Here is a 23389-nt window from a genome sequence, read left to right as displayed (position 1 = left end):
CAAGCCCTGCTGCTGCCATCCTAACCAGATGAAGAAAGAAAACTTCAAAAGGAATAAGTCAGTCATACGGTTGCGTATTGCCTGCGCCCTTACTTCGCCGTTTGCAGCCTTCGAAGCGCAAAGCACTAAATAGGCGATAATATTACTAGCAAGCACTCACTTAGCCAGCTTATCGTATTTCGTCTGCCTTTGCCTGCACCTAAAGGTCGACTCTTCTGCGAGCCTCCTTCCAAACTCTTAACGAGTGTAGTAGTAGCAGCAGCAGGACCCGTACTAGCTGCAACATATCTCCCCCAGGCACACTCTCACCGAGCAACCCGAAACGAGCTGTGCCGTGAGTCAGGCAGGCCGACAGTCTTTCACCGAGGTCGCCTGCAGATCTTACGAGTTCAACGTCTATACCGTTTTGCGCCCTCTGGTGACCCTCGGCGTAAACGACACGGCAAAAACGGAAGCAACGCTCGAGAGGGTGAGCGTACCACGTTGATGACTGCTACCAGCCAGCAGCAGCAGTGTATGTGGTGGTTTATCTAGTTTTACCATCTTCCGCCACTGCCGCTGTCACCTGTCTCGCCGTCTCATTGGCCCTTTCTCCCAGTTTCCTCCTGTCCTCTTGCTTGCCCACTCTGACGTACGCACGCTGCACACGACGGTGTGCAACCAGCGAGCGAACAATCGAGCAGCATTAGTAATAGCAGAACAATCACCATCACCAAATAGTTCAGTACTTACAGTAATAGAAGAGGCTAGTGGTTGTTAACTGCGACGACGACGACGACGGCAACGGTGACGTTTAAATCCGTGTTGCTATCGATGATCCCTGCTTCAGCGGTGCCTGCTGCTGCTGGGTGACGATTGTGCAGTGGGTTGTGGGCGCACGACGTCGCGCCAGCCCAAGGCTCATCGAGTGATCAGGTAGTGTCAGGTGCGCGGGTGGTGAAGGCCAGACGGAAGCGCCAGCGCTGCTGGCCGTCTTTGTGGGGAAAGTGGGACAGAAAAGCTCGGAGTTGGCTGACACGGAACGAACGGGGAGAGCAACTGCGACAGCAGCATAGTATCTTAAAAGAGTGTTTCACTAGCGAATAACGTCTTCCACGATGTCGTGCGCAAATCTCAACGAGGATCCCAATGAAGGTAGGTATAAGTGGCAGAGTTCATTGGTATTGGTATTCAGTACGTTTTGAACCATGCTCAGTGTAGAGGATGCCGGTAACGATCTTTGTGCCGTTGTGGTTGATTCGTTCGAGCCAGGCGTTAGGATTTAGAACATTATTATCGAAGATTAGAAGAGCAAAATAGTAACTGTGTTCAATAGAATGCTTACTAGTTAAGGTAAGTTAAGGAGAGTTAAGCGAAACCGCATGCGCATTTGTAGCAATGGCGCTAACCGCGTCAGTGGGCATCCGTGGGTGACTTTACGATTCAGGAAAAAAATTATAAAATAACAGTGAAACAGCTATCCGGCCCGACCAAGGTTCAGAGTTCAACTGATAATGGAAAGCGTGCGGACGGATTAAAGTGAGAACAACCGCAAATTTAGTTCCGCTACTACTCCTCGTCTTCGGTTTCCTTGTATAGTAGCCTGTGCATCTGGCAGATAAATACTTGATTTTTGGAAATAAAGAACAAGGCCAGAGGTGTTTAGATTAAAAAAACCTAGATAAATAGGATAGAGAAGCATGACAAGTGACTTGTATCTGTTTGAAACTCCATACAAAAGACATGCAAAGGATGTTAGGCGCAGATGGCGAAAATCATACTATATTATACTGATGCGGAAGCGTGTGAATAGGGAAGCCTGTATATTCGCTCGTCACCTGTCCGCGATTCGGAGAGGTCACTTTCTAGGCCATAACCTCTCCGAATCCGAAAAAATGATACGAAGACGAAAACCATCTAAGCTATATGTATCAGAAATCGGTCTGACGGGTCGTTAATATGTATAATAGCAGCATTGTGCCGACTGTATGTATAAAAGTATTATGTATCGTCACTGCTTGTATATGGGTTAGGCTATAAAAAGGCCTTAATGCTACCTGCTGCTATCTAACATTTACTATCTCAACTAGGACGGATAGCTTGCTCCGGCGCCAAAAATGCGCAATGACCACAAGCAAGTTATCGTGCTGACTAAGTATTATCCAATCGACCATTCATTTGTCAGTCAATAGAATTACTATTGATCCGTAATGTGACCTCTTTTTGATATCGAATTATCGCTTAAACTGATTGATCGAATCTGTCCCTCATGTATAAATTCATTTTTTGGCATATGAGCGCATTCATTAGATATAGTCGAAGTGACCTCAAAGTACTCGGAGCTGGGCGGAGATGTACTTGTGGTACGGCTTGAAGCAACAGGCAACGGCGGCACAACCCTTGGCCTGTCGATTGCGGGCAACAAAAACCGCAACAAGATGTCGGTCTTCATCTGCGGCATCCATCCGAATGGGGTGGCTCAACACGAGGGCACCCTACGCATCGGCGATGAAATTCTCGAGGTAAAGCTTTTCATAGTTGTCAAATGAATTTTCGCTACTTTTTCTTTACTTTGTTGCGATTTTCACTTATTACATTTATCAGATATGACTTGATAATAGTTTGATCAAATTAGACGAAATGTACGCCCCCACGGGAGGATACAAGTGGAGAAAATAGGATACTTGCCCTTCAGCTAATATACAAATCCGATGTGTCATAATATTAATCGGTGTGCGTCTATCACCATGCATCACACACCAGAGGCAATAGCGCAATGGCACGGGTCGATATTTTTTTTCCAGAGACTTATTGAACGAGGTAAGGCTCTCAGAAGCTCACGGCTGTATCTCTTGTTTAATGTAGCTAGTCAAATTGCCTTACATCAGTCAAAGGACGTCGAGCGAGCACTGATGAAATACGGTGTCGAATTTGCGAACAAAAAGTGGGAAGGTATAAGATCGTTCAGCTTTAATAATCTATTTACAGTCGTCGTTTTCAGCCTATTGAGTTCTGCACCTTATTTTCGAAAAAGTTTAAAGACGTTAGGAACATGCGAAGTATGCTAAACAAAGGCTTTCCATTTACCTTGGCAGTGGGCAATATAATCTGACTTGTATACAAAGAAACGGCACGCGTAAATCGGCGTAGGATTGACCATCTTGGCTTAATGACTCGGCTCAAGTGTCCTGGTAATCTAGAAGGCAAAACTTGTCTTATCAGTAGAAAAAATTCCTCGCGATCTTTCCAGGCTGTGTTCGAGAGTCAGTTGTATAAGCGAAGGAATATCAAGTCCGGACTATCGTAGAATTAAGGCAGATCAACCTATTCGAAAGGTATCTTTCATAGATCCTAGGTCTAATGGACTCATTATCCGATAGATTTGAAGATAAGATATCCTTTCAAATGAAGCTTAGTCAAAATCTAATATTTGAACCACTCAGGAATAATCTTTAAGCTTAGGTTGGTTGCTTAGATTTCCGTACTTGGGGGTTGTGCGTCTTCGCGAACCGCAAAAGTTCCACTGCACGCGTGTTTGAAGACAGTGTCGGCCGCATAAGCGATCAGTTGTCTCGTCGGTTGTCCTTCACATTCGCTGACAGCTCGTACGACCTCAAGGGAATTCTGACATGCGTCATTTGGACAAATAGAAAACCCTAACCTCAGTTAAATCACGTCAAAGCCTGCTTGCGTTAAAAGCATTGGGACTATACTACTACTACGATACTAGATCTACGTCGTCGCTTTGAGCTTCCAGTAAGCAAAGCTTCCAGGACCAACTTTAAGAACCTAAAGCAAAAATTCGAGGAGGTTGATGGGATCTCTTTGCTTCGGGTGCGCTGAGGAACAACGAGCAGAAAGGGACGAACCGGCTAAACAGACATGTCGTTACTCACTTTGCAGTGCATTTCCCCTGCCATAGACTGTGCAAGGGACCGTAGTAACTTGACGATACATGTAGACGCTCGAAATACAAGGAAAATTATGATAGATACCGTAACGTTCGCTGTCTTTTGATATCTGGCAAACCTATTAATTTTTTGAACACAACAAAACCCTTTAACCCATACGACGCAAAATGTTCCCATCTACTCCATATGTGTATATTGTATTCTTGACCTATATATATATATATATAGATATATACAGAGCCCTTGACATTTACCAATAAAAATTAAACGAAATTTCATTTGAACGATTCTCCAATTAATCCTCTGTATGATGTTTCCCGCCTTCTCTATGTCGTATATAGTAAGAATCAACTGCGACGATAACGTAGATTCTGTGGTTTCATAAATTGTTCGTTTTTGTCACCAGTTAACGTAAGTTAATGATATACACCATTGTTACATTTTGCTTCACAACGCATGCTCTTAGCAAATTCATAAACTTGTTAAAATACATTTTCTATAAAGTGCACCCCTATAAAATGATACTACTACTTGAGTAACTTGGCTAGACCTCTGTTTTGAAGAATCGACGTACGAATCAAGTGACGATAATAAAAAGAGGCAATAAATTCTTGATTTATCCAAAATCCTTAGAGTTTTTTGAATGGAGCAGCAGCTCATCATGGTCATATCATAATAACGGTTCATCTGCGAAAACCAGGTTGTATAGACGTAAGCCTGAATTAGATACGTTAATCACTGCACTATTCTTGCCAACAATATAGTACACTATCTATCAGTTAAGGGCCTGTTGTTCTTGCGATGAGCCTGGCAAACGTGAAAAAAGATCTGTGTTAAACGCCGTTTCCCTTACGGAGGAAAGATGCTGACTTTTTTGTTGCTTCTGCCGTTGCGGAAGCCCGACTGACCAAGGCGAGCGTAACGTAAACGGTTTCTAACACACTTTCCTCCTCGGCCTCTGTTTTGGCTCCTGTCTTTATTGCTACCGCATTTCAACCGTTTGCGACGGCGTCAGGTGAACGGCAGCATCATCTTCGGAAGGTCGCATCTTAACGCGTCGGCAATCATTAAATCCTTCACTGGACCTGCCTATAAAATCGCCGTGCTCAGGTCAGTACAGTGACAAGTAGTAAATAGTTATTGATAAGAAGTTCAGCTGAAATCAGGTATATCCGTAAGTACATACGTGAAGCTTCTGTACACTTTAATTGCGATCTTATAGTACGATGTAGTTGCCGTTACCTGTTCTGATTGTGGCTAGCTATAAGTGCGACTGAGGTCATAAAAAGTTTATAGTACGCTTAATAAAACGATGCATTAAATAAAATAACATAAATGAACTTAGTGCCAGTTTAGTTATCGCTCTGTTGCTGAAAGGAATCGTTATGTGGTGACTGAAATCTGTAGACATGCCGTGGATACAAAGTACGAATATAAGACGGAATTAAGTGCCGCGTCTGATAGGCAAAGGCAAACGAGGCTTTCGCTTTCTCTGGATATCATGAACCAGATCTGTTGATGGTTTAGCTGTTGTTTTGACATCCAAACTAAGAGATTTTTTTAATGCCAAAGATTTTTTAAAATACTGATCTTTTGAGATATAGCCATTCACTTAAAGAGAGCAACTTCGGTTTACTTCTGTCGATCTTCAAATCACTATTCATACGTTGTAAGCTATGAATAAAAATTCTAGGAACTAGTATATCCGACAGAAGTTAATGTGTGAATGTGCCATAAAGTTTGCTTTTATTGAACGCAACTGACTATTAGGCTCTGTCTAGTCCCCATAGAGTTCGCAGTTGTCGCCGGAACGTCCTCATGCTTTAGGACCGTCCATATAACGCGTTAAGTACGCACTAAAAAATCAACCCAGATATAAGTTTTCAAGGGATTATGTAATCTGGATGATTAATGAGCATTTGAGTATATTGCTATGGTAATCGTAAACATGCCACTGCCACTAGTTCCAACCTCAGCGTTGGCAAATCCAGTCGACATTCGTCTTTAAGAAATTTCAAACAACTTGCAGCAGACGAAATTGGCTGATCAGTATTTCAGTCTTCTTAGAAAACTTTTAACTGAAAGCCGTTTAAGTAAGTTAGTCTTTTAGTCTCCATTAATACTCAGTATTCAGGTTTTTATTGCTCGAGAACCGCAGCGCTGCAGGAAGCCATCGGAAATTGGTAAGGACATTAGGCAAAGAGACCTTTAGCCCAAATTTAGGAATTAAATGATGCAAACGCTTCAAGAACAAAAAATAGAGTATCGAAGATCTGTGAAGAAGTGATCAGCTGTTGGGACTAAAAGAACAAAAACGTAGTACCACGATCGAGGAGGTATTTCACGAAAACAGAGCCTACAATCTATCGGCCAAAACTGGGTTTTCACCTGTGGCGCGTCACAAAATTATAATTCACATCTGAAAACACGGAAACTGAGTAAAAAAATGGGTTCTCCACAGATTTTGCGTTGAATTTGCTGTAAATCCTTGTGGTGTATTATACGGGCAATTGGCGGAGCCTTAATGAAAAAAAAAACCTGCCTGGAACATACGGTTGTCATAAACGATGCATGGTGTAACATCTACCGTCAGCCGAAGGACAATTAGGCGAGAGAACGATGTCGCTCTGGAAAATATAGGGTATGGTAGCAGTGGTTTGTAGGTAAGTTGGGGCAGTATTAGCGATCGACAATAACGGCTACCCTGAGACAGCCGCCGAAAATGAAACAATGAACACAGACCGCCGATTCGAGTCCCATAAGGGTTTCGTGGACCGTTGGCACAGCACTCGGAAGCACGCAGTGTGGTTTCTTAATGACAATATCAGACCTTGTTGAACTTTGACTTCTTGAACTGAGGAATATACAACGTTGCCTTTAATCGGCTTATTCTCGCAATCTAAGTCCGTTTGATTAAGGGACTTTCCATGCCGTAAAAACGGTAACTGATGAACAAACATATGCCATCGTAGATTTACTTCGAGAAGCCGTGGATGGAGAATCTACGTATGGGAACGAGACCTGTAGGTATATGGTTACCTAGAAGTTGCCAGAGCGCCTAGGCAAGTGCGTAAAAAATAAAAAAACGATACTTCTAATACATATTAAAAAATTGTCACTCTAGCCGAACTATTTCAAGAGTTCGCCATACGTAATATATTATTACCATGCCGTTTCATACTTCTGTTAGAGGAAAAACTCAGATAAGTTCATCAAGATGCACAGACCAAGAAACCAACACACGATGGAAAAACGTTGAAACCGATACTCTGCAATATAGACCTACCCTTTGCGGGCTCCGGAGTAGGTACGAAATGAGCCCAGTTATACTATGAGCTCTCTCGTAGATATCTTTCGTAGTACTACCTCATAGTTCAGATCCGGAATGATTCAATATACAGGAAAGCAAAAGGCGAAGAGCTAGCCTTGGTATGATCTCGGCAATGCTAGTCCAAAGATTTTGTATAGGACGTATCTGTGAGCCTTCGGGTGTGGTTCGTGGAAAAAGCCGGCGAAGGAACGAGTTTGGAATTATTTTGAAACATGTGAGCTAGGAAATCATGCGTAGATGCCCAAATGCTAACACAAACTGAATCTACGCAAACTGAGACCTGTTATTGCTATTAATCTCCGTAAAGCTGGCTATCTTTCAAGATATTTCTGACAAATCCCTATAAATAGTAACGATCAATGTCCATGATATCTTTAGGCGATGAACTTCAGAATATATTTGAATATAATGAAAAAGAAGTCAAAATATTACAAGGAGAAAGACGAATTTAGCATTACGGCATTACAAAAAATATGTGAGATTGTCCAGAAAGTAATAACACTTCTGTACTTATTGATTCGTTTTTGTGATTGTTGGCTTGTTTTTATATAAGATACATAAACAAAAACCTTTTCTTATTCACACAGATTATGCAGCGACCGAGTCGTCGACCAATCACTAAGTTCTGTGCGCCAGGCTTGGAAAACGGGTCTCTTTCTGAGCTAGTTGCCATCATTTTGTCCATATAAGAAATTTGCATGTTCTTGAGGTGTCATAGTTTTGACAGTTCACAAAAGCGATAATTATGCTTACTGTAAACAATCGTGACTACATAAAAGAGCAAAATTGAAATTGTTTCTCTCAGGTAAAGAAAAACGGCTAAATATCGATCTAAAAAACTTTAAAAGGTTAGTAAAGGATAATAAATAAGGTCGGCTTGGGTCTTTCGTGTGTATCGTTGACTTATAACTTGTTTTATATTTGACCCTGTCATTTTTTAGCTGAAACAATACAAATTTGGTCTTATTCCAATGAATTTCCCTGCTTTTATCAGGTCTTTTCCGATTTCTACTCGTTTTTTATTTCCCTTTTATTACTGTTTCCCTATTATAATTCCTATAGGATTGCCGAACCATGAAAAAGGGCACATTTGCTTCAAAGCCATACTTCCTTGAAAAATTTTATGGTATGGACAAAACCCATTATGCCTGAAAAGCAAGCCAAAAACTTTCCAATAGAATGTAATACTTTGCCATCGGCAAATGAAAAATTACAGAAAAACAAACATTATCTCCCAACGAGCCGCCATATAAACACAATACAACATACCAAGGCACACAGTAACGATAGAGAAAGATGCTTGGTTTACAGCTGCCAGGGGAATGTTTGGGCAATTATTATGCGAAATCGTATGAGTCTATATGATATTAGGAACCAAGAAAGCTAGCATCAATCATGCATGATTGGGCGCGCTTATATTCGAAATTCAAAATTTTCGTGGTACTTCCCAGTTGGAAGTCTATTGTTTATCGTTTACATAACACGATGCTGTCCTGTCTACTGCCGGCCAGATTAGTTTGGATATGTATAGCGCCAATAAGATTTGTTTATTGTTTAAGTTGTTATAATTTTGTTACAGAAGAGAAAACGCGATTGATGATATGGCAGTGAGACCCTTAACGCAGTACCCTGTGCTTTTTGATAATCAAGTAAGTAACAGTAGCAATATCCGTGCATCTTATTAGAGACTTGTTATTACTAAATTATCGTTACACATCAGTCTTTCGTCGACTTGCTGTCAGCTGTATGTGTATAGTGAAATCATCAAACGTCAAAGAACGACGTAGAAATTTCTAGAATGGTGCCTAAACTGGGCCTACATAAAATGTACCCGATGTCGATATATTAGGTATCCTAAATATCTAGTAAGTGCAATAGTTAGCCTTAATCAAGCCATTGAGAACAATATTTTTTTTGCCAAGCTACCAAGAGCTAAAGATCTTGAAGAACAAGTCAAGTAACTAAAGGAATATTGATATATTCTAATAAAAAATATCTCTATTTTCAATTCCTGCTAGGTGGACTATTCATCATATAAGGATATTAGGAATATTGTTGTACGAAAGGGATCCTGCCGGCTAGGTCTGATGATTATCGAAGGTCGGCACCCTGATGCAGGTCAGGGAATCTTTGTTAGCGATATCCAGGAGGGAAGCCCAGCTCATCAGGCAGGACTTGCCATCGGGGATATGATACTGAGCGTAAATCAGCATGATCTCGTCGGAGCCGACTACGAACGGGCCGTACAGATACTCAAATCAAATGAAGGTACTTTTACCAATTTTTTTTTTTGAAAGTTGCCAGATAAAAACGAACGTCCTCCACGTATGGGGGCATGAAGCAGAAACAAGAGTCCATTGATTAAATGGATAACACACTGATTGTAAGTCGTCGCGGTTAAGTCATGTTGTTTCATCCAGGGTCGAAAGATGGTTTCGTGAAACGACATTTGTTAAAAAAATTGTATACGGTACGTGAGTCAGTAGATGGGCCATAGGCAGGGTGGTCATTGAAGTAAACGAGTTTTTGAGCCTTCGTGCTGCATGACGCATACTCCCCTCGTTTGCCTTGGAGCAATAAATACAAAACTATGGAGCATTGGTAGTCGTTGGAATAGCATAAAACTTAACTCGAAACCTGGAACGTTCAGTTAATGCATACAACAACTATATAACAAGCAGAGTTCGATGCTGATCTAATCTATACGAAAATCTAGCTCAAACTAGTTAATTAGTTGTAATTAAACACACAATTTTTTGTTCGCAGCATTATTACGGCGAAGGTTTTCATATAAACGTATATTTTTTTTTTATCTGGGTTTCGAAAAGAAGGGGCCGGTAGCTCAGGCTTCGTCAGTGACACATAATACGATACAAGTGTAGTGTATTAGATCAAGACACAAACTCTATATTGAACAATGATTACTGACCATTGGCTTTGCCAATTCGACAGGTACAGTCCAGTTCACGATAGCGAAACCGTCACGTGATCCAGTTAATCTAAGTGTGATCAAGCGTAAGGCATCGTCCTTCGAGGGGGGACCTCAGGGCCAGCAACCGCCTTACGGTAAACAGGCCACAACCCGAAAATCAATGGGACCCTTTAGCAGAAAGAGTGCATCACCCACGGCAGAAATACCTCACTCACCTTCAATGCAGGTTAGAGGAGAATGATTACTGTAGTCTATTCGGATGAATTAAGGTTATTAGATTAAAAAGATTGTAAATAGGGGTAAAGTCGGAGATAGTATTATGAGACCACAAGTGTGAGGAATATATTTCAGATTGACACGGTGCTCAAGTGCAGTGCAGCTTCCAGGTTGATACGTTTGACAATAATACATCGGCGGGTTTAGCTCCATACAAGTAAGGCGACTGGTACTGAGGTAACTCTCAGCGAGACGCCCGATAACCGTTGGGCAACACTTTACAACATCACAAGGTTGTAGGGAATTCATTGGTTGCGGATTTGACCAATGAAAGTATACATGGTGGTACGCTGTAGTGAAAGAAAATATTTCGAGTTATACGTTCTTGCCTCGATTAGCCCCTACCTATCCGTATGGTCCGCGCTAGTATTTCGAAAAATATAACTTGAGTTATGCCCTGTCCCTTCGACATTGAAACTACATATAAGATCGGCCGAATCCTGCAGATATGAAAAAAAAGCTTCCCCTAGTGACCTTCGCTAGTTTTTAAAGAAGGCTTGGAAGAAGCTGACTCTAGGACAAGATATTTCGTACGTGCGGCACTTCCCGAGTAGACATTGCCCAAGGCGCCGTCCTACTCATACTTCCAAGGCGTTCAGAAGAACGAGAAAACTGTTAGGCTAGGTGCAAATGGAAAAGTTGGCAGCGGTCAGCGTGGGAGCCTGGTATAAAGAGGATTGACAATGCGGTCTCGCTTGTTATAATATAATTGAAATTTAATGATGTATGTCCAAGCTGTTTTTATTTCTACCGCGTTCGTTTTAACCACTGTGCCACGCCGGACACGGAGAATCCCTGAGTTCTTTCTCGATAGCCTGTTTGACAGCCTTCAATAATGCTGAGTGTTTGAACTTTAGAGAAAGGAAAAAATAAAACACCGTCATATTTATTAGCATTATTATCACTCGCAGCCGTATATTTTCCTTTATCTGGTATATATAAAAAAATATAAGAATGTGCCTAGTAGCAGTCGTCATCATGTAAAAGAATGGGCAACAAAATAACAAAATGTCGAGATCATAGATCCAAAATTTCTTAATTTTCGTAACTTCGTATAACTCTGATAAACTGCATAATGTATTGTGAAATTCGTGGATCTGAGATAGCGTAATAACGTGTCGAGCCTTTTCATGCGTCCTTTAGTTAGTGATAACAGAAGATAGTAAGTAATAGAGGTAGTCTTTATATACTTATGAAATGTGCTCTCGCCATGCCGCAGAGCGACATGTCGGTCTACTTGGACGAATCTTGGGCCTGCACGCTGAAATAGATGCGCCTGCGTCATGGTGCAGCCGTTTTATCTCCAATGCTGACTTGATTCCGGGCGTAGAAACCGAAAAATGCATGTTTCTCACTTGCAGCCTCCGTAGTTCAAGTGGTTTAAGAATCACTCATACTTTACACGAATTCATTAGCAATCATTGCTCAAACTAACGTTGGATTTAAGTAAAAGATACAGTACAAGGAATTTCCATGTTAAAAAGTCATAGCAGACCATCTCTAGACGCTGCTAGAGCAAAAACGATGGCTACGAGCTTTGCTAAGTTTGTTTTAAAGAGTACTCTTCGAACTTTCACTAACTGTGTTTATCATAAAAAGAACACTAATCAACTTTGATATTCATTGTGCATATAAAGGACGTTGCTTATTTCCAATTGAGTCGAAGTTGGTTTAAGCTCTCGTGCACGGAATGTTTCTGCACGCACTTTTAGGTATACCTAGATGTTGAAAGGAGATAAACGTTATATTTGCTTTAAATTGAGAGAACTTTGTGCTACTGTAGATTTAGGGCGCAACAATTAAGGCTCAGTTCATAAGAGTGCGTCTACAACGCGAAATATCTAGGTCCCCCATAATCGAAAAGGTACACTACGTTTTAAAAATCGTTAATTCCTTAATTTTTTACCAAATACGTAGATTTAAACGAAATTAGCATTGGCTTCGCTATTAGGATACCATGGTCCTACCATAGTAATATTAAATATAACAATATTATATAACTATAGAATAACTAAATCTAATAGTATGATGTAAATATAAATAGTATATTAATAATAGTTCTTGTATTACCTAATTAAATTCTTTAGATATTGCATTTTTGCAAAATTGATTATAGAACAGCTTTATTGACTCGTCTGGCCATTGTAAAACGTATGTTCTTTATATATTATTTATAGAAAAGCTGTGAAGAAATTAATTATTGAATATCAGCTCTTCGTATGCTAAGCAGATTGCTTGATCCATTTGCTTTAAGCATTTTGCATTTTCGTGGCCCGTTTTGTGTTTTCTACTCATTTGACTATGGCTGTATTCTGTCATGCTGCTGCTGGTTGACCTCTATTTTATCTATACAGTCGCAGCTGGCGTACACACCTCTATCACGCTCGTCGTGCAATGCACCTCGATCAACGGTAAGCGAAAGCATCGTAGCTGGCGAGGAAACTATTATTGAAATCGCCAGAGACAAGATTGGGCTTGGCCTGAGCGTTGTGGGTGGAGCTGATACGCCACTGGGGGCCATAGTCGTACACGAGATCCTTGAGCATGGAGCTGCTCATCAGGACGGAAGACTGCGGGTAGGCGACCAGATTGTCGAACTAAACGGTATTGATCTATCGACGGCATCACACGAGCAGGTAACTCAAACAGGATGGCGTTTTCCTTTCTGTCTTTGTGTTTCTATGTGGCGTACTCTGTTCACTTCTCGGATAATTTAAGTAAACGTCTGCTCTTTTTCGCCTATAGTTTAGCTAAGGTAGTACTATCTTAATCTTGGTTTGGAACAGAAAATATATAGCAATATGCGATAAGTGGTAATTTAGTTCACGCTTGTCTTCGATTTCTGTCTAAATAATAACCTGGTCCGTATGCTTGCCGATACAGGCAATTAACGCATTGCGGCAAGTTAGCTCGCCCGTCCGAATGGTTGTCTACAGGGATACGGAACACAATCTCAACACTAGCAATGAAACGTTCGACGTTGCGATTACCAAGAAGCCTGGAAGGGGCTTAGGAGTTTGCATTGTTTCGCGGCATGACCCCCCTGGAGGAGTTTTCATTTCAGAGGTCGTAGCAGGTGGAGCTGTTGAGCAGGATGGTCGCCTGTTTCAGGGAGATGAAATCCTTGAAATTAATGGGCAGGACGTTAAGGATGCGTCACCGGAATACGCAGCCGCTCTCCTCAAGGTAAGCTTAATCTGTGGTTAGTTGATCAACCATGGCGTATAGTGGGAATACATGTAAGACCTACCTGAGACTTCTTTTGCTTAAGACCACTTTTCCATTAATTGTTTGAGCCTTTTCTAAATAAATAACGTCAGTGCATCTTTTACAGAATTTTTGTCAACCTCAATAATTGTCTAATCTGACACTTGGACTCTGAGTGACAAATGTTTATGTACCGTAGCCGCGTGTTATTATAGGAACGGGTTTTGACATGATGATAATAATAATAATAATAATAATAATAATAGTACATCTCTTATTATGACAGTTCAATTTTCTTTTACGATCACCACTCTACGTATGAAGGAGATGGTAGAATCTTACCTGTATTTATATTGTTCCACTTTGATGGTGCTGCTTTCGTCATTAGCTCGCAAACGGCAACGTTAGCATGAAAATTGGTCGTCTCAAGCCGAGCAAGAATATCTAACATCAGACCATCTCGGCTTTGGCCGAGCTGGGGGCTTGCAGCTCCACGAGTGCTGCGTGTGGAAGCCGCCATATTTCGTAGTGATCTCAAGTTCTGAGCCAATCGTTTTGATCGTTACCACAGGAACTACTTATAAGTTCAGCGTTCTGTTGATATATCGGCCAATAAGTACCTATAGCGGACTAAGCCAGCGGAGAACTGAAATTTCCTGCTGAAGTGCTATAGCAGCTCTACGACTCATAATCGTTGGTGGTTGTTCGTCTTTGCGTCAGAAATGCTACGTACGGAGTCAGAATCATGCTTGTATAATATACAGTGGGCAGAATACCTGGTATTCATGCCCTGCTCCGCGATAACGAGGGCAAGCGTTAAGCAAGAAGCACGACATCAGCATTTACCACAGTCTGGATCAATTCAACATTTCAGATTATTGGTGCCAACCTCGGTACACGACCCGGGCATTCAACTTACCTTAAAAAGGGGCTTATCTTAAAAGCGATTTTTTTTTAAATTAAGGTTCGCATTCAGTATCGTTTTCTTCGTTTTTCATATCAAGACACCTCTACAGTCGCCCTAAACATCTGTATTTAAATCCTCCTGGCAGTTTTCGAAACAATTACCGAAAGGTCATTCTTAAGACTTGTCATATAGGGGTAGGTATATGGGGGTCAGTTCGAAACAGAACACAGTATTAAGTTGTGATAAAAACCAGAAGCAGTATATGCAGCTCTGATTGCTACGCAGGACTGAGGCAGATCGTAAACATGGTTGCTCTGTGTCATTGAAATACATAAAGTGGATCAGATCTAATCTGCAAAAGATTATATCTATTGAAGCGAGAAACGACTGAACCATCGATGCTACTTCTCAGCTGGTAGCGGTGTTAGTGTCTAACCGTGTAGCCACTATGTGGGCTTCGCGTAAACTCGAACTCTTAGAAAGGCAGGACTTGATGCGCGGAGACAATTATAAGGGTCGTATATAAATGCACGAAGCTAACTGGTCTATGAATATACTAGCTCCATCGAAACCTCAGAGTCGTGTGAATATACAAGACTTTGATATCCGAACAAGAGTCTGTAGACCTATTTGACGCTACCGATAAGAAAATGACAATGTGCCATGGCCACAGTCAGTTCTATCTCTAAATTGGACATACTTAAATGTAATTAAAGAACCTTACTCCTAACGAGCGGCAAACCTAATTGCCAACATTCTATTAAGGCGCAATATATGTCGCAAGCGTCGTTCTCGACATATATCTAGATGAACTTCCGGTGTTTCGATGAGTTAATTAGCTAATCCAGCATTGCAACAAACAGGCATACTTAAAGATAGCCCGCACCTAGAGAAAACGATACAAACGCACATCTTTACATGACGACGTTCATTGATATAATATATATATATATATATATATATATATATATATATATATAGGCACAGGTATATGTCATGAACATGAATAAATCTATAAACGTAAAAATGAAAAACAAATTATTATTATCTAGATAATATCTGATGATGGAGATCATAAAAGTGAGACGGCCGCATGCGTATAGGACGTTTAAGACAGCATCAGCTTAATATAACGCAATGAAAGTGATAAATATATGAGGGTTGGATGCTAGGAAAGAATTAGCCTTGAAAACGAAAGCAATTGAAAACCAACTCTTACAGGTTCGCATTCATCATTATGGAAAAAAATTGATGAAAAGAACAAAATGGTGTATTAGTGAGCCCTTTAAGCACGTTCTAGGGGTCTATATGGCAATGTATGCTAGTATTATTATTATAAAGCACTTTTTGCATCATGCTATTATGAGATCGTCGAGATATGCTTACTCGTTTATCCAAAGTTTTTTGAAGAACGGTTCTGATATACGAGGCCGGTTGGCCCAGTAAATGTCTCATAGAAAAATTAGGAACTACCTTTAGTTGATGCAGAAAAGGTACGCTGAAATGACGCTCCGGTGTCCTTGTTCTATTGTAACAGTTGAACTCTGGGACAACTTTTATAGAAGTAGCTGTGAAAGCTCTAGGGAACTTTATGTCAGAAAATTCGCCTATTCATAATGATTCCTTAACGCCTAAAGCATTCGCAGACAGACAAAGGAGCTAGAATGTTGCCATTGATGTATCAATTTTCTCTAACTCAACTCCGCTAACTTTGAAACGAGCACGGCCACACATTGCCTAGTATTCGTTCGTTGCATATGGTTTAGCACGATCTAGAACGCCCTTATTTATGAAGTTCAGAGGCCCATTTGGTTAACAACATCATATTCAGTGAGGGCCAGGTGAGTTTATTCGAAGACAAAGCCTTTAGAGGGTAAACATGTATGCGTAGAGTTGTTTATCGTTAATTGCAGGACGGCTTGCTTGAGTGAAGCTCTTGGCATGTCAGCGTTACATCCCTGCTAAATGAATGAAGTATAAGTCATTGAGCCAATGACAAGATATGGGTTTATAGATACCGATAAGCTTAAAAGGTATTAGTTAAGAGATTATTGGTAAGCTGCTGCGTCCTGCCAAGATCTAGAAATGAGTAGAAATTCAACCTTATTATACGGAAGCACTTTTTTCTAATTTAAGCCAATACTGTTATAGTTTATTCCTTAGCTCGTTTTGTTCGATCTGCACAGTTTCAGGATAAAACGAGCTAAGAAATAAACTATAACAGTATTGGCTTAAATTAGAAAAAAGTGCTTCCGTATAATAAGGTTGAATTTCTACTCATTTCTAGATCTTGGCAGGACGCACATACGCCTATACACACAGTGTGGCAGCATCATGCAAGATAATACAGATATCAAATTAACGGGTTTTTCTGATACGGGTGAGTTTAGAGCTATTTACCCCAAACGTTATACTATCATTGTATTTGGAGGTTTCGCTTGATATAAGGTGGGTCGACATGAATCGGGACTCCCAACTAAGCGAGTTCAACCAAAGTACACTTTTCGCTACGAGACACACGATAATACATCTTCTTTGGTTTTTTGGTGGTAAAGCGCAATTTCATAGCGTTAATAGCTGCAGTGACGGACCAAATAAGTCTATCACTCTAACCATTAAATTACTGCAATTATTATGAGAGTATTTAGTGCTGAGATAACTAACGAGCCATTGTCCATAGGCCAACACAAAACTCATACATACATCTGACATGGTCCATTAACATTATCGAGCAAGAACTTAAACATATATAACGTGTAGAACTTTACTGCCAGTCCCATCGAAGCTCCCAAGAGGCAGGCGACAGCGGCTCCGTCGAAAAACAGGTGCCAGCACTCTCTTTATACGTCACCCTAACGACAAATCTAAATATGTGCGAGATTAAACTGTTACCAAAGAGTAAGGACAAGTTTTCCCATACCAAAGCGCTGCTCGACTCTACAAACAACCATCATTCTTATTATGATCAATTATCAGCACTCTGGTAATAGAATTCCCTTAGAAAGCTTCGTCTTCACAGTTTTTCTCCTCTTGAAGACAACTTTGCCTGCCAACGAGATGGCTCAGCGTGAGAATTTCTAATTTTTCTTTGCCGCGCAACCTATTAATTTTACCCAACAAAGATATAATTTCAGGGAAATAGCATATATTTTCATAGTACTCATTTCAAGCTAATTACCTTCCATAGCGTATTGGCTGATTATGAATTGAATCTAGCAAAAGGCGCTGACACTGCGTGGCCACGCGAAAACGAAAGTCGGGACACGCAAACAAAGGGAACAATGGACCTGAATAAGGCAGTATCGACTAATCCGTGCCAAAAAAATGCAGTAATTGCTATAGTCATGCCTTTTTGGACAACTGTTATGATACTGACTTGATATGAACTGGTTTGCAGTGATCAATATCGCCGAAACGGCACGGCGAGGGGTCGGGGGTTGGCGGCCGTTTCGCGGCTCCCACTGTGGCGCGCTGATAATGCAAACGGCTATTTCGATCAACATGTTTAGGGCTCCTCGTTGCCTAACCAAACCTAGAAATAGGAAAGGTTGAACGTACCCGCGTAGACTTATACTAGCTGGTCGTTAAATAGAACGCACTGTAGAATATCTATATGAAACAATGGACATAGAGATGGAAATCGATTGCTACATACCATTATCAATATTATTATTATGAATTACTTATATAATGCCGACGGTATATTTACACCAGGTAATTAATGTATATATATATATATATATATATATATATATAAGTTGGAACAGAAAAGTGAGTGAGTAACTTAATATTAGACAAATCTTTCAATAAATATTATGTATACTACAAGATGTTTGTTATTTTTATAAATAAAATTATTAAATACTACAGTAATACACGCTGTGTGCATAGGGCGCCTATAGTTTTTAGTCAGTCAGGTATAGAAAAGATAGAAAAAAATATGTATAATTTTTGTTTCTTTATGTTTTAAATTTTGCACCCTTTGTTGCCGTTAGGCATTCTCTGAGACGGATGGCTCCCAGCACGAAACGAAGCCTAGAAAACATGTCCCTAGGATTAGCAGGCAAATAGCTACCCAACAAACTACGACGGGGACCTTTTGGGGGAATTTTTTTGTCCCATAGCATATCAACGTTGGACCGTATGACGTGAACGCTTAGCAGGAGATACCTCTAGATTATGGCCGACTTCGTAGGATATAGTATTTAGGCAAGTGCCAAGCGCGATAAACCAGTCTGGGAAATGGGTTGCGGCTAAAAATAGTTCAGCACTATATGGACGACACAGTTATACTTCTATTCAGATATATTCTCAGGTTAAAATAGGCCTCTTTTATTTTAATCTTATATTCGAGCGTATATAGATATCATTATGTTTAACAATATCCTGTTCCGAAAATCATTACATTAATCTCCTTTTTAATCTGCTGCTTTATCATTTTAGGTACGCACACTATTAGAAGAAGACCGACAGGGGGTGAATGTGAAATCCCGCCAAAAACACCTCCTATACAATTTTTGTGAATAAAAAAAAGTAATTATTTATTGTTTGTACATGATACAAATTGAAAAATGTCTGTCGTTGTCTTTAATCATGTATCAGCATCATTTTTAAGAAAAAGTTGGTTTTTGAAAAATATCGCGTTAGATAATATGTTAAAATATACATTCGCTCATTAACGGTAGATTGTTTTATTCGCTACACGGCTGAACCCCAGCATGTAACAAAGTGTGTTTACGCATATTCCCTTCCGTATAGACCTTCAATGCCTTTAGGCTTGTTCGACAAACCCGTTGCCAGCGCACCATGACAAACAGAACTGATACATGCATGGTATCCGGTAAGGATCGTCGTAAAACCGTGAAAGTAACGTATGTAAGATTATATAACAATATACCGATAAAAAACCGTATGCTTCAAGATGCACCTTCCTCTAATGCACAAGGTTTTACGTTTAAATTATATCTGTGTATCTGTAAAACGATTCATCTGATTCCAACGTCCAATGTCATGTCATCTATGTTTATGGCATCGTGTTGTACTCGCTACTCAAAAACTATAGAAATTACACACCTAGTTATAATATCAGATCTTTTTACGTCTTTCGAATGCGACATATTCGAAATGATTCAGCGCAATTTCTTATTCATGAAATTAACAAAAATCCTACATACATGACGCTGCTAAGCGCTATGAACGATTCCGGACAGGGTTGCAACAAGAGGCGGAGCAGTTGCGACGCTTACCCGTTTCTAAAACTTGCTCATGAGCGTACGAATTTACCTTTTGCTCCACTATGTTTTCGGAGAAAAGCCGATCGCGTACTAGCCTTGACAGTTAGAAATAAGAGACCCTAGGCTGGGGCACCGTAAACGAACAACTATGTACGACTTATTCCGCAAGATTGCCTATGTCGTGAGCCGGAATTGTCTAGATCTAGTAAACAAATTTCAATATCTATGCCACACACGATGCGTATAGATGATTTCACCGAAATTTAACTTGGGGATCATTTCTTATCGATACGGAGTGACACTAACACCTAGCAATTCAGCATCTTTATGTTCAGTCAATCCGTGTCCTCGTTTGTACACATTCCTCATTTTGATTACCGTACCATTCTGCCGGTTTACGGAAAGCAAACCTTAGCTAATTGATCACAATTACACAGCTTCGTAACCAGCTAAACCACACAATACCGTTTTGTCATTCCTTACGCAAAGAGTAAAATAACAGTTAACGTCTCGTCAAGCCTTTCAATAAAAGTGCCAACACAAATGCACGTTAAACCTAGATCGTAGATGCTGTTGCCACTAGGCTCACTCGTTATAAAGTCAATGGCCGTCTACATGTTTCGGGTCACGGATTAGATATGTTTCCTCACAGATTGCCATTAGGTGCAGCATTTCTCTCAAGTTTGTCAGCGGGGCGTCGAACTATATTGCGAGCGCTCGTGTCTCCACGTAGGTTCTAATAGCCCAGTTGTATGACATCTTAAATGAAAGCGTGTATACATGATAGAAGAAAAGCATAATCCCTTATGTGGCTAGATCTGACACTAGTGCACGCACCAAAATCACTTTCTATTATTTTAGTCATAACAGGGCCTTCGGGCATAAAGTGGTATCCCGGGATGGTTGAGGACAACGGTTTGTTGGACCTGTGACTTCGGAACACGACTTGAGGCTGAAACGTCTTTCCAGCAGCGGCCTTCTGGACTCCATTTAAAGAAGCCCACCAGCCTTGGATCGGATTCCGTTTCACTGATACGCAATCGAGCCTGCGTCAACTCAACCGCCTCGGTGACTATCAAGAAGGTTTGGCCTTGTAGGTCAAATATTTTATATATGACCCCACAAATATTAGGCAGCAACTGCGCGCCTACAAGACGTTTCAAAGCTGATGATCGATCATCAACTTGAGTGGACACGCAGGTTTTCGTTTGGTCAAGATACGGTTTGATATAATCTTTTACTAGAACAAATTTCGCTAGATTTTCATCGAGCACTAAAACGTCATAGCCAAGGCGTAAAGCTAGGATATGACCATCGATCACATGAAGTTGATAATCTGTCGTTACGCCGCTGCTATCGAATTGCCATTGATTTGTCACAGAAAAATCCTTACCTAGCTCAACGCAAAATCCTACGCGCTCTGTATCGAAAAAGATTCGCCGACGCGAATTGTCTACGCAGCGAGGTTCAAGTGCAAATCCGTCAACCGTCGGCATATCGACTTCATGAAGTTGAAGGTCGTCCCCAATGACGAAGTGTTGGCCATTGACGCTACAAAATACCCTTCCTAACATCTCGATAAAGTATCCTGTACGTCCTTCGGGATGACGGGCAAGTGTTGTCTCTTCACAGGTGACGCAGTCGTGTAAAGCCACAGTGTTGCTTCGAAGGAAATTGTGCGTCAAGTAACGCTGTTTATAACGTAATACCTGTAATAAGTCATGTTTTAAATAAATTTTAATAACATTTATGTAGCTCGTATGACATCGTCGATTTGTATAGTCCAGAGCTTTCATGTTGCAAATAATACTACAATCAAGAATGGTATTAGCGGTCATCTAGTTAAAAGCCATGGCCCTTAAAATCATTATTGTTTGTATGGCCGACAGCAGCAGCTGTCGACTATACAAACAATAATGGGAGCTAAGAAAGAGCAATTTCGATCAACAAGCGCGGCTTTACATTTATGTGAAGTAGAACTCAGTTGCCATTGTGAAAATTTTAGCTGCTGGAATTTTAGCATGCGCGTACCTTAAAATTGTACACGCCCTCCCTCATCGAGTCGAAGTCTCCCCAGTGGCAAGGGGCCCACACTTTGCCATCAAACACGTGGACATGCCCGTCGAATGATTCGTATGTAACATTTTTAGCATGCTCGTACTCGTCCACTGCTACTAACGTTGATGACAGGATCGGCCCAAGCCAGTCGCCGTGCGACGTGTCCGACTTCAAGCGATGATAAAACGCGAAAGTTTGTCGTGGGGCATATATCGTTGGCGAAGTCCGGAGCAGAAAAGTCAGTTGTTACCGTGAGTCAAAGATTAACTAGTACAGCATATATTTTTCAGCTATTTGCAGAGCCAATGGAACAAGGGTCAACGCGTCAGCCGTACTAAAAATTTCGGTTAGCTTTTGCGTGTCCGCGACGCGTGTGGCAGATTGGTAAGAGCTAAAATCTTTCAACGCCGCATTTAGATAGAGAAATTTCCTCTGCATGAATTTTTCATATTTCCGAAAGAAAAAGAAAACTTAATAAAACATTGGCGCTTGCTTGAATAATCCGAAAGCCATTTTTTAAACAATGTATGAAGCTTAATGTTCGATCATATCTATATTAGGTGATGTCTTATTATGTTGCATTTGTTTGGCTAAACTCGAATCGAACTACCACTAACCTCCAGCCATCGAAGGAAGAAGCGTAGCACAAAAGCGTACCCTTTCATTCCGAACACGTCGGTCAGATCTTGCAAAAGAAGCGGTAGCATGCGCTGCATCAACGCCGGCGAGAGTTCAGCTGAAAAATCGTCCAAGGTAGTCTGGCCAAGACGCAGCGCAATTCGTCTCATCTGCTCGTCAAAAGCGTGAAGAAGCTCGTCACATTGGAGATAGTCGAACACAGTATAAACATCAAGTAGCTTGTTCGTTGGCAGCTCCGGCAGAGTTCCATTTTCAAGGGCTGCCAAGACAAGGTGTAACATTGATGAATGCATATCAAGTCGAACTTGTTCGTGTTGCAGAGATTCCCTAAAGCCACCATGTAAAAGTGATCGGAAATAGGGCACACGACAGAGAATACGTTCATTGCACGTCAGTTTTACGTTATCGGAGGAGACTAGTACTAGACTTCCGCTGGAAGACCGAGTTTCGTTATCGGAACTCCATCCGTCAGGTTTCGGCGTTGGCCAACGTTGACTGTTTGGCAACTTGGACAAGTGGTCAGTATACTGGGTAAGCTCGATTGGACTAATTAACAGGTCTCCGTGTAGTTCTGTTAGGAGCTCGCAGATTGTACTGGTAATCGTAGCAAACGAGGCGGAATCTACTGATCTGTAAGGTAAGTCCTCCGATACTGTTGACTCTTTAGCTACGGCGCTCCAATGCAAGAAGGTTCGCATGATAAAATTGAGATCTAACACGGTATAGAGTGGTAAAGTTTCCGTATTCAGGTACGGTTCCAGCTGAAATTCAATTAACAATTTTTTTGTTGTATTAGCTCATGGTAGAACTTATCCAAAGTAGATTTTCACTATTTAAAATGTTGAATTTGTTGGGCTTGAGTTAGCTGGATAACTTAATACACTCGTAGGAAATGAAGTACCGTCAGGGCTGTTT

General features: G+C 40.9%; 2 protein-coding genes across 10 annotated transcripts in view; one reads left to right on the top strand and one right to left on the bottom strand.

The window, feature by feature from the left end:
• LOC111250208 (uncharacterized) overlaps positions 1 to 23389 on the bottom strand; it is a 28429-nt gene that overhangs the window by 1096 nt on the left and 3944 nt on the right. For 3 of the 8 annotated variants that reach the window (XM_022805077.2, XM_086987017.1, XM_086987016.1), the window contains 3 exons: positions 22453 to 23235; positions 21809 to 22003; positions 18837 to 21486 (listed from right to left, as the gene is read on the bottom strand). In XM_022805077.2, coding sequence (XP_022660812.1) covers positions 20635 to 21486; positions 21809 to 22003; positions 22453 to 23235 — 1830 coding nt within the window. In that variant the 3' untranslated portion in view covers positions 18837 to 20634. Of the gene's footprint in view, positions 1 to 1176; positions 1218 to 16369; positions 18076 to 18836; positions 21487 to 21808; positions 22004 to 22452; positions 23236 to 23389 lie in introns of those variants that run through there. The other 5 variants (XM_022805080.2, XM_086987014.1, XM_086987015.1 and 2 more) reach the window with 4 other exon arrangements.
• On the top strand, positions 540 to 18371 carry LOC111250212 (multiple PDZ domain protein-like). 2 transcript variants are annotated; one of them, XM_022805095.2, is made up of 9 exons: positions 540 to 1134; positions 2290 to 2501; positions 4906 to 5000; positions 8801 to 8870; positions 9240 to 9489; positions 10174 to 10379; positions 12784 to 13065; positions 13313 to 13615; positions 17941 to 18371. In XM_022805095.2, the coding sequence occupies exons 1-9, from the start codon at positions 1098 to 1100 to the stop codon at positions 17941 to 17943; spliced, it is 1458 nt and encodes a 485-aa protein (XP_022660830.1). In that variant the 5' UTR covers positions 540 to 1097; the 3' UTR covers positions 17944 to 18371. The 2 variants fall into 2 exon arrangements, with proteins under 2 accessions (XP_022660830.1, XP_022660828.1); XM_022805093.2 differs by having other exon boundaries at positions 14025 to 18371.

This window comes from Varroa destructor, unplaced genomic scaffold, assembly GCF_002443255.2.
Source record: "Varroa destructor unplaced genomic scaffold, Vdes_3.0 BEIS01000004.1, whole genome shotgun sequence".
Lineage (NCBI taxonomy): Eukaryota > Metazoa > Arthropoda > Arachnida > Mesostigmata > Varroidae > Varroa > Varroa destructor.
Note: the sequence above shows the minus strand (reverse complement) of the source record. Positions and strands in the feature narration are given on the sequence as shown.

Coding starts and splice junctions, on each gene's coding strand:
- LOC111250212 (XM_022805093.2), top strand. CDS start 1,098: ATGTCGTGCGCAAATCTCAACGAGGATCCCAATGAAG. Junction 1,135..2,289: donor CAACGAGGATCCCAATGAAG/GTAGGTATAAGT, acceptor CGCATTCATTAG/ATATAGTCGAAGTGACCTCA. Junction 10,380..12,783: donor CTCACTCACCTTCAATGCAG/GTTAGAGGAGAA, acceptor TTATCTATACAG/TCGCAGCTGGCGTACACACC.